Below are 12,255 nucleotides of genomic sequence, written 5' to 3' on the forward strand. Positions count from 1 at the left end.
AATCCAATTCTGGTACTTTGCATAATGGCAGCTTTAGTAAATAGGAACACAGAATTAAGCAAAAAGCATTATCAGAGATAAATGGAAATACTTTAAGGATAAAAAGGTCAGCTAGGACCATGTAACAGTTCTAAATTTAAATGTATCTAATAAAACAGCTTCAACATATATAAAGCAAAAATTGACAGAGCTAAAAGGAGAGACTGGCAAATCCACAATCATAGTGGGAGATTTTTACACTTCTCTCACTGAAACTCATATATGTAGATACAAAATTAGTTAACAATATAGAAGACCTTAACACAAACAACAAAATTGGACATATCTACAGCACTACATCTAATAATTGCTCTCTACACATTCTTTACAAATACACAGAGAATATTTACAAAAATGACCACTTGGTAGGCCACAGATTTAAAAGAACTGAAATTATAGAAAACATGTTCTCTGACCACAGTGCAATTAACCTAAAATCAGTAATAGAACAATAACTGTAAAATCCTCTTGGAAATTAAGAAATACACTACCAAAAATTGTGTAGGTAAAAGATAAAACTTTTAGTTATATACACAACAGAAATTGTGCACATATGCACCAAGAAACATGTACAAGAACTCGTTCATATCAGCATTATTGGTAATAGCCCCAAACCAGAAAGATCCCAAATACTCATCAAAAGTGGAATAATTAATTGTGGTATGTAAATACAGTATAATACTATACAGTAATGAAAATGAATGAATGACAGCTTCACCTACATCATGGATTAGTCTAACAAGCAATGTTTGATTTTATTTATATAAGGCATAAAAACTGGCACAAATAATATACTGCTAGAAGTCAGGTTAGTAATTTTGTTTGGAGAGAAGGGAGAGTATAGTGGTTGGTAGTGGTACAGAGGTGATCTAGTGGTTGCTACACAGTTGAAGGTTGATGTTCATGAGCTGTACATTTATTTTTTGTGTGCATTTTGTTTGTATGCTATATTTTAATGCAAATAGTTTTTTGAATGCTCTAACAAAATAATCTGTATGTACTGATATGGAAGGATCTCTAAGTTACATTTTTTCAAAAAACTCTTAATTGAAGTTTATCACACATACATAAAAGTGTACAGCTCAATGGATTTTCACAAAGTTCACACACCCATGTAACCCATTCAGATTAAAAAACAGAACATTACCAAGCTCCAAGAAGTTAAGCCCTTCTTATGTCCCCTTCCAATTATTACCTGCCTAGGGATAATTCCTATCCTGACTTCCAAAAGTACAGATTAGTTTTACCTGTGTGTACTTTATATAAATGGAATAATACATAATGTACTACCACACCTCTGGATTCTTCAGTTCAATGTAATATGTGTGAGATTTATCCATATTATGATTCACATTTTATATTAGATTTATTTATAAGATATATTTTTAAGTGGAAAAAAGTTAGATGCACAATATTTTGTATTATGTGATACTAATTGTGTAAGAAAAAGTAAACTCACATATTTGCTTTTCTAAATTTAGAATGTCTCCAGTGGGATACACAAGAAACTGATAACCACAGTTGCCTCTTACAGTGGAACTAGAAGGTGCTGGTAGAGGTGACAGCGGGCTATTTGCAAAGGAGACTTACTTTTCTTGGCAACTCTTTTGTACATGGGCATATATTATCGATTCAAAAAAACATTACCTCTGGTGGAAATAGATGACCATAAAAGGGGCTTTAACTGTACCAGAAATATTACATTTTTTTTAATTTAATAAATATTATTTTGAAATAAATTCAATCTTAAAGAAACAGTTGCAAAAACAGTACAAACCCCATACACAGAACTCCATCATACCCCGGCCCCCCCTCGCCCGATACCCCAATCCACCAACTTTAACATCCTGTCACACCCCCGTTTCTTTCTTTCCCTCCCTCTCTCCCTCCATATCTATCATCCATCATCTATTGCTCTGTCCTCTGAACATATAAGAGCAAGCTGCACATATCTTTGAACAAACAATATAACTCACATATACCTTCCCCATGGACAAGAATATTATTTTATGCAATCTCATTAAGTGCACCTAAGAAGTTCAAGAAATTCCACATTGATATAAAGCTTACATTCTATATTTCTTTTTTTTTTTTCTTGTGTCACACCTGTATCCCTTTGAGCCTCCTCTCCTCCATCCTCAGATCCCATCCAGGATCATCCTTGGCACTTAATTGTCATCTATTTAGACTTTTTTTTTTTTTTTCAATTGTGGAAACATATATATAGCCTAATTCTTCACATTCCACCCCCTCCCTAGCATTCCATTAGTGGGATTAATCACATTTAGAATGTTGCAATGCTATCACCTTCCCACCATCCATTTCTAGAAGTATCACCTTCCCACCATCCATTTCTAGAAGTTTCCCTTCACCCCAAACAGAAAACCTACTCTCATTTCTTAACTCCCCATTGCCCCTTCCCCCACTTCTCGGAATCCCTACTCTACTTTTCATCTCTATGGTCATATTCTCTGATACTTTCTTTGTGTTTACCGTGGGGCTTACATTTAACATCTTAAATCTATAACAATCTTGTTTTTCTTTGATACCAACTTAACTTCAATATGACACATAAACTATGTTCCTATACTCCATCACTCCCCCACCTTTATGTCGTTCTTGTCAAAAATTACATATTTTACATTGAGTCTAAAACTACTGATTTATAATTACAGTTATGTATTTTAGATCCTGTAGGAAGTAAATAGTGGAGTTATAAGTAAAAAATACAGTAGTATTGGTATTTATATTTACCATGTGATCTTTACTGGAAATCTTTATTTCTTCATGTAGTTTAAGTCAATTGTTTAGTGTCCCTTCCTTTCAGCCTGCTCAACTCCCTTTAGCATTTCTTATAGGACTGATCTACTGGTGATGAAGTCCCTCAGCTTTTGATTATCCGCGAATGTTTTCATCTCCCCCTCATTTTTATCCTCCAGGTGTTTGTGAATTCTCCAAGTCTCTGATGGTTATTGACTTCTACTTGTATTCCATTGTGGTAAGAGAATGTCTTTGAACAAATTCATTTTTTTAAATTTTATTTTATTGAGGCTTGTTTTTATGTCCCAGCATATGGTCCATTCTGGAGAAAGATCCGTGATCACTAGAGAAGAATGTGTGTGCCAGTGACCTGGGATGTAATATTCTATATATGTCTGTTAAAATTCTCTATATCTCTCTCTCCTTTCTTTGTTTCTCTGTCGGTAGGGCTCCTTTAGTATCTGAAGTAGGGCAGGTCTTTTATTAGCAAAATCTCTCAGCATTTGTTTGTGAAAAATTTAAGCTCTCCCTCAAATTTGAAGGACAGTTTTGCTGGATAAATTATTCTTGGTTGGAAATTTTTCTCTCTCAGAATTTTAAATATGTCATGCCACTGCCTTCTCGCCTCCATGGTGGCCGCTGAGTAGTCACTACTTAGTCTTACATTGTTTCCTTTGTATGTGGTGGATTGCTTTTCTCTTGCTGCTTTCAGAACTTGCTCCTTCTCTTCAGTATTTGAGAGTCTGATCAGAATATGACTTGGAGTAGGTTTCTTTGGATTTATTCTATTTGGAGTTTAACGGGCATTTATGCTTTGTGTATTCATATTGTGTAGAAGGTTTTGGAAGTTTTCCCCAACAATTTCTTTGAATACTCTTTTCTAGACCTTTATCCTTCTCTTCCCCTTCTGGGACACCAATGAGTCTTAAATTTGGATGTTTTATTTTATCTATCATACCCCTGAGAGCCATTTCTATTTTTTCGATTTTTTTCCCCATTCTTTCTTTTGTTCTTTCATTTTCTGTTCTGTGGTCCTCAAGGAGGCTGATCTCTTGTTCAATTTCCTCTAATCTTGTATTATGAGTATCCAGAGTCTTTTTAATTTGGCCTACAGTTTCTTTTATTTCCATAAGATCTTCTATTTTTTTTTTTATTTACTCTTGCAATATCTTCTTTATGCTCTTCTAGGGTCTTCTTTATGCCTTTTATATCCTGTGCCATGCTCTTCTTCATGTCCTTTATATTCTGTGCCATGCTCTCATTGCCTGTCTGTAATTCTTTGATTAATTGCACCAAGTACTATGTGTCTTCTGATCTTTTGATTTGAATGTTTGGGTTTGGGTTCTCCATATCGTCTGGTTTTATCATATGCTTTAAGATTTTCTGTTTTTTTTTTGGCTTCTTGGCATTTGCTTTACTTGATCTTTAATTTGTCAGAATTGCAGCTTGGTAGCCTACACTTTCTCAAACTAACTAGCAGATGGCATCCATGAGTCACCTATTCCTCTCAAGTCAGTTCTCCCCAACTTTGTCTTTGTGGTGTGTGGGGATCTGATTCTTGTGGGGTCCAATTGGTGCACTTAATTTGGGTGTGTTGTCGGTGCTGTCCGCCCTGAATGAGGGGCGTGTGTCTGAGCGGTTAGGGAGGAAGGGCAGCTTTAATAATCAAACCTCTCAGGTGTTCCCAGAGATTTAAGGCTGTTCTCTGCCACTGACCCAGAAGTCCTTGGTATTGGCGTAGGTACCCTGGGATTTCCGAGTGGTTCCCCCTCCCCTGCTGTGCTCTTCCAGGACCTCTGCTGAGGGAGGGAGGGCCATGCCACGTCACAAGTGCATGCCGGCCTCCAGGGAGGCCCTGCAAGGGCATTCCCAGGCCACTTCAAAGATAGTTGAATGGGACGTGTTAACTTCCCCCTTTCTGCACAGCTCTGCCCTCCCAACTCCGGGACAATCAGCCGTGGGCGTATTAAAGGCCACTGTCCACGGTGGATATTGTGGCGTGTGCGCAGTGCTGCAGGAAAGACTCCCTGTCACACTGAGTTTCCTGGCGTGGCTCTGTGCTGCGAGTTCAGCCCCAGGCAGGAGTGCCCCCGCCCGCTGGGGAGATGGCTCCAAGTCGTGTGTTTTTTTCTCCTTTTGGCTCCCCTTTGCTCCCCTGGGCCCGAGACAATCAACAGTGGGTGTGGGAAGGGGTATCCCACATGCCAGATACCGAGGCGTTATCCCAGCCTGCTCTCGTTGTATCTGCAGCTGCACCCGGGCTTTTTTTTTTTTTTTTTTTAAGAACTAGTCTATCTCCAAACGCCAACCCACTGTTTCCCCACACTGCAGCATAGCCAAGGGACTTTCAGCCGACTCACTCATTTCAGAATGCAGACTCCTAGTTTCACCAAAAGCACAGTCTCTGTAGATTTAGCAGACCTTGTCTGGCTGGTGCTACGCTGGAACCGGTGTTCTGGGTCACTTTCTGGTTTTTATCTAGTATTTTTCACAGAGGTGTTTTTTTGCCCTGTCTCACCTAGCTGCCATCTTAGGTTCTCCCAATATTACATTTTTAAAGCTTGGTGGCAGATATATGGATGTTTGTGTTACTACTTATTATAGCTTCTTATAGTTCTAATATTGAACAGTAAACTTTAAAAAACAAATCTTGGCACATTTGGCACACTGTGAATGCTCAACAAAATGTTAGTTACCTTCTCTACCCCATTCTCACCCTACCTAAACTTATCTCCCATCTTTCCCCTACACAGGCATTTTACTTTCACTCCCCAGTTTTCTAATAACCAGTTCTGAGGACTTTCTCAGTGATGACCTTAGTGCCAAAAATATCTCTGCTACTCTCTTCAAAGCCTACCCATTCTTCAGAACCAACTCAAGTCTCACCTCTACTCCAGGAAGCTCTCCAAAGCAATCACAGTCCGAATTTCAGAGAAGAACACAATGTCCTAAAAAAGGAAGATCCTAAGAGAACATTTGGTCCAATATTTTGCAGCAGGAGATAATGTCAGGTGATATAACTGAATTTTTAATAGTTGTATTCTAATATATACTTATATAAAGTGCCCAGCACAGTGAATAAAAAGAAAGACTCTCATCAATGCACATCATAATTAAATTTCAGAACCCCAGAGACAGAGATGATCCTAAAAGCTTTCAGGAGTGTAGGGTTGGAAAATAGTTCATATACAAAGAACCAGAAATCAGAAAGGAACCTCTCAATAGTTACATTAACTGCAAAAAGACAATGGAACAACATCATTAAAAAATTTAAGGGAAAATAACTCTCAACTTAGACTTCTATACCCTGCTAAACTAAACAAACAAGTGTCAGACAGAATAAAAGCCATTTTCAGATATGCAAGGTTAAAAAAAGAAAGTTACATCCCATGCACTCTTTCTTGGGAAGCTACTAGAGAATGTACTTCCTTAAGAAAAAAGAAGACACAGGATTCAGGAGAAAGAATTGAAAACATGAGAAAAGCAGATTAAAATCCTCTGGATTAGGTGAAGAGAAGTCCCAAGAATTCAGCTATATAAAGTAACCAGTACAAACTAGAGCAGGAGGATGGAAGGCTCCCAAGAATTTTTTTTAAATAATAAAAATAAAAATAGAGTTTTAAAATTTGGGAATAAATTATAAGCAGTCAGAAAGCAAAGTAAATTTTAAAGGAGTGCATTATTATGCTTCTAAAAGAAGCCAGACTCAAAAGGCTACATATAGTATGATTCCATTTACATGCTAGTCTGGAAAAGGACAAAAAACAGGGACAGAAAACAGATACATGGCTTCTAGGGACTAGGGGTAGGGGAAGAGGATAATAATTAGGAGGAAATTTTCTATATTTACTCAACTATATGTAGTTTTCAAAACTTATAGAACTGTACACTAAAAGGGGTGAATTTTACTGTGTATAATTTACCTCAATAAAAAAGGAGGAAATAGGGTGCTTTTAACTCTAAGAAAAACAAAAAATTATACAAAATAAATATAATTGTTGTACACTATGTCACTGCTGAAAACAATAATTATATCACAATCTAATCATCATGTAAATACTTAACACAGCCAAAACTATGATATAACTACACTGGGAGGTTGGGTGGAAATGAAACATGTGGCACAGAGTGCTGTGAAATAAATCCTAATCTTCTATAAGAGGAGAAAATAGATAGTATTTAAAATTGAAGAGCCAAGAAATGGCCTGATAAGCATATTATTTAGAAACACTGGCTCTCCTGTTTCCTGGACCCTTCCCCACTTAAAGAAACAGCTACAGTAAAGACAGCTGTTGCCTCCAGAGCATGGGACTTGGTGGTAAGGAGTGGGGCAGGGCACTTCTGTTTTTCATTACAAGTCTCATGATACCCAGAAATACAACCAATCATATTCCAAATATTCAACTTCACAGGAATTTCTTTTACTACCTCTACAATGTCTTACAAGGCATTTATTCTCATTTAAAAATAATCATGTGGATTTTGTTGTCCTTGTGAACAACTGAACATCGTGATGAAAGAACCACCATCCATCCAGTCATCTTCTCAGCTGAATTACTGGCAGATGTTATATGCATTTTCCTCTTGGAGTACTTGTGGTGTGCCAGTTTACAGCAGTGATAATCTCTTACATTATGCACCCTAAGCTGTCTACCTGTCTAGTGAATGTGATATTTCCAGACATTTGCAGTTTCCATTGACTTTTTTTGACTTTACTACTTTTCTTTTTAAATATTTACTAGTTGAATTTCATAACTATAAATGAGTATCTTACTTGTTTGTTTAGTCCCAAGTATAAGATATCTTAAAGTCTCAAAATATCATATTGAAGATATACAAACGGCCAAGATGTATGTGAAAGATGCTCAGTACATTAGCCATTATGGAAATACAAATCAAAACCTTGGTGCATTGTTAGTGGGAATGTAAAATGGGGTGGCTGCTGTGGAAAGCACTATGGTGGGTCCTCAAACAGTTAATCACAGAAATACCATATGACCCAGCAACTCCATTCCTAGGTATATATCCAAAGAAACTGAAAACACAGATTCAAACAGAAACCTGTCCATCAACGTTCACACCAGAATTATTCACAGTAGTCAAAAGGTGGAAACAACCCAAGTGTCCATCAACAGATGAATGAATGAACAAAATGTGGTACCTACCCACAATGGAATATTATTCAGCTAAAAGAAGAAATGAAGTTCTGAGACATGCTGCAACTTGAATGAACTGTGAAAACATTATGCTATGTGAAATAAGCAAGGCACATAAGGACAAATGCTGTAAGATTCCACTTATATGGAATATCTGGAAATAATAAATTCCTAGAGACAGAAAGTAGATTAGAAGTTACCAGAGGATGGCAAAAAGGGGGAAGGGAGAGTTGCTGCTCAGTGGGTTTGGAGTGTTAGGAAATCTTGGAAATTATTTAATTAAATAAATATGTATATACATATACATATATATTTCATATAAAGTGCAAGAAAACAGCTATCTTAGAGGGTAATTAATGAAGATTAAATACTAAGTTAGGTTGTTCTGATAACAAATGTTAAGCACTGCACATATGTGTCTGCCTTAATGAGATCTGTGTTGCTCCAATAAAATTAGGAGTGACTCTAAGACTTATGAATACAAAAACTTTCTGTTGAAATTAATGGTATTTACATTTTTAATTTATGAGACTATATCCTAACAAAGGGGTTTTTCAGTACCAAATTACCCTTAACAGGTAAGGGAAGACTGTATTCGACTTCAACCCCTGGGTTTCATAAATACTAATGCTGAGTGAGAATGAGGCTAAAACATTATTTTAAAAAAATTTAATAATATTTTTGAAAGACCCTAAAAAAGTCAATCATAAAAAAATTAAGTAAATAACAGATGGAATTTAGAAATGCCAATAATCATGAAGGAAGCAATTAGTTTTTGGCTTATAACAGGTGCCCAATATATGATTAGCATTGGGAAACTAACAGGGATCCTATAACCAAGCCTGTCATCAGACTGCCAAATCTGAAGAAGTCTCTCTACGGGTAGTGGACCTGTAATGCAAGGAATACTGCCATAGAATCTACAGTTTACCTAATCTGTCCTCTTCCCCCAACTACTGATCATGCAGGGCCCTGCACACCTATGTTAAGGAATCTGGATTTAATTCTAACTGCAATGGGATACTGCTGGAGGGTCTTAAACAAGGGATTTATAAGCTCTGATTTACTTGACAGATCTAACGTGCTGATGAATGTGAAAGTGTTCTGTGAACTCTGAAACATTGTACCAGCATATCTTATCACCACAACAGAGGGCAGAACTGAAACAGACAGAATAAAATAAGGCAAAACTAAAATCCAACTAGGGCAGGCTGATTCTAAATCATATGGCCAGTGGTCTTCTCCTAAGCTTCTCTTAAATTCAATTTAGGGAAATGGAGAAGACTTGGGGAAGATCAGGTTTGGTGGGAGAGGATTAAGAAGTTTGGTTTTCAAAACATTCAGTCAGAGATATCCAATAGATATCTAAGTACAGAGGCTGAGATGGCAGTTGGATATACCCACCTGGAGATAAAGGGAGAGATCAGAAATATAAATATAGATTCAGGATCCATTAGAATATGGAGTATTTATTAATAATATAAGTTAACCTTTAGAGCATGCTATGTTTCAGACATAGTTTTAAGTATTTTTTAAGTATTAATTCACTTGGCCTTCACCCCAAACTTAAGAAGTTAGGTCCTATTATTTTCCCTGTTTTACAAATGGAGAAACTGAGGCATAAAGAGATTAAGTAATTTACCCAAAGACACACAGCAAGTATGTGCCAGAATCAGGATCTGAATTCCGGAAATCTGTCTCTGGATTAAAGCTATGGGACTGTTTAGGGAGTGAGTACACACACAGACAGAGCAACACTGAACCCCAAAGATATAGTATTTCAATTCAAAAAATTTATTATCTATCAAGTGCCTGGCACTGTTTTAGGCTCTGCAGATACAAAGAAAAATAAGACATAATCCCTCAAGAAACTCAGTGTAAGTAATGAAAATGTTCTAAAAATTAAAAAAAAAAATTAATTGTGGTGATGGATGCACAAATGTATGATGGTACCGTGGGCAACTGATTGTACACTTCGGATCTTTGGATAATTGTATGGTATGTGAACAATCTCAATTAAAAAAAAATTAAATTAAATTAAATTAAAATAAAGTTAAAATAAAATAAAAATAAATAAAATTAATAAAATAAACCAGTCTAATACTAAACCTGGTCTACAACCCACTATTTACTGAACATCTACTACATGCAAACATACTGGCTAAGTTTTACAGAAATATTATTTCACTTAATCCTCCTACCAGCCTTATGAGGTATATGTTACTATCACCATTTTAGAAATGAGGAAACTGAGCTCAGAGAGGTTAACCTAGGTCACTCAGCTAGTGACAGAACTAGGATTCAACTCAGGTCAATCTTACTTCAAAATCTGGTCTTATCCTAATATACCATGAAGCCATAGTGTATATGCTTATTATCTATTACACAATGGAAATATGGGTGGGGAAATAATTTATTCTGTGGGGTGGGGGATTGTGGCAAGGAAGAAATCAAGGAAAGTTCCCAGGAAGGGAGACATTTGAAAGACAACAGGTCTTCACTTTATCTGCATTCTAGTTCTGGGCAGATGATCCAGAACTGCGGAAATAGCTCCCACACCTGTATACAATTATTGATTACCATAATAACCAGCTTAATCCAGGCTCAAGAACACTCCAGTAGCCTTCTATCCTGTGAGCTTCTCCAGTCTCCTCCCGTTCCAATCCATCCAGCACTGGAAACAAATGGTTTCCTAAAATGCTTCAAAACTCAGGATTATCAAGATGGGTGTTTAGGAGCAAGTTACCTAACATCCCTGAGCCTTTTCTCATCTGTGTTACAAGATAAGAGTCCTAACACCTAATTCAAAAGATTAAGGATTAAAGATACTATATACCTTGCATTATGCTTGACGCAAAGTATGAGCTCAGTAAAGATTTGTCCCTAGATACCGGACTCAGTAAGGAATTTTGATGAGGAGGAGGAAAACAGGTCGTATCCATCCTACTTTATCTGAAAGCAGTATCCTTCACTGATTCAAAAAAAAAAAAATTGCTACTCATATATTGGGCATCTGTTACAGGCCAAATACTAAGTATAACATTAATATTAACTGATTAGCCTTTACCTCTTACTATGCACTGGAAAGGTACTTAAAGCTTTACACAATTGTCTCCTTTGATTCTCACAACCACCTTAAGAGATAGGTTACTAATTATCATCCCCATTTTACAATTGAGGAAACTGAGGCACAGAGAGGAAACTTGCTCATGCAAAAGGGGTGGGGGGCGGGGCACAGCTTTGAAACAAGGCCTGCCTGACTCAAGAGCCCTCACTCTGAATCATGACGTTCTACGTTGGCAAAACAGACAGTCCCTGCACCCGCTGGAGTTCAGCTTCATGTGGGAGACAGGCTAAAAAACACCAGACAACAAAGAAATATGTAATTAAAGACTAAAAAAATAACGTGAACGAAACGAATTCGGGGTTGTGACAGAATAACAATGGGGACTTACTTTAGAAGGTGTGTGTGGGGAGTGTCAAAGAAAGGCCTCTGTGAGAAAGTGTCATTTATGATACGCTTGGAAACCGTTTGGGGGCTGCAATGATGACCTCCCACCTAACTCACGGGGGTGAAACTCGAGACCCGTAAAGACTAAAGCAAATTCGCCCAGGGTCGCCGAGACCTGTAGACGTGGCGCAGAGAAGAGAGGATCCAGGCGCTGGGCCGACAGCTCGTACACGCCATCAATGGCCATATCATCCCAGCCCGGCTCGGCCCCTGATCCGGGGCCTCTAGCAGGCCGCTGCCCAGGGCCCCGCAGCGACTGACAGCGTCCAGGCTGCCCACAGGGAAGCCCTGCAGCCAGAAGGCCTCTTCCCCGGCCCCCCGCCAGCTCCCGCCCGGTCCGACCCGACCCGCCCCTCCGGGCCAGCTCCGTACCTGCACAGCCCGCACCAGGCCCCGGCCTGTCAGCTGGCCCTGCCGCAGCTGTAGCAGAATGTTCCCGGGCCGCGGCCGGCCGCCACATTCGCCCCAGGCCGCCACCGTTGCCGCCGCCCGCCGCCCTCGGCCGGCCCCAGACCCAGCCGCCGGCGAAGCCGCCGCCATGTCTTCTCGTCGGACAAACAGGAAGCAAGCGGCCCTGGGGCCGCGGAGATTTCTACCGGGCCGCAGTGGGATCGCTACAGCGCCCCCAGCGGACGGACGGCGGAGGCGCAAGCCGCGTGGCAGGGGACGCGCACGCCGCAAGGGCTGCTGGGAAATGTAGTCTCACTCTGAGTTGGGGCAGGTGCAAAGAGGGACGTGGTGTTGCCTGCGCCTAGCGTCTCTGGTTTTGCCGGCCCATGCGTCCCGCGT

General features: G+C 39.0%; 1 protein-coding gene across 4 annotated transcripts in view; it reads right to left on the minus strand.

Annotated features, from left to right (window-relative positions):
• Positions 1–12,045, minus strand: part of LOC119515228 (transient receptor potential cation channel subfamily C member 4 associated protein) — a 109,666-nt gene extending 97,621 nt beyond the window's left edge. For 2 of the 4 annotated variants that reach the window (XM_037811109.1, XM_037811108.1), the window contains exon 1: positions 11,839–12,045. In XM_037811109.1, the coding sequence (XP_037667037.1) occupies positions 11,839–12,006 (168 nt within the window). In that variant the 5' untranslated portion in view covers positions 12,007–12,045. The remainder of the gene's footprint in view (positions 1–11,838) is intronic. The other 2 variants (XM_037811111.1, XM_037811110.1) reach the window with 1 other exon arrangement.
• Positions 12,046–12,255: the final 210 nt, after the last annotated feature.

Source organism: Choloepus didactylus, chromosome 19 (genome assembly GCF_015220235.1).
Source record: "Choloepus didactylus isolate mChoDid1 chromosome 19, mChoDid1.pri, whole genome shotgun sequence".
NCBI classification, from domain to species: Eukaryota; Metazoa; Chordata; class Mammalia; order Pilosa; family Megalonychidae; genus Choloepus; species Choloepus didactylus.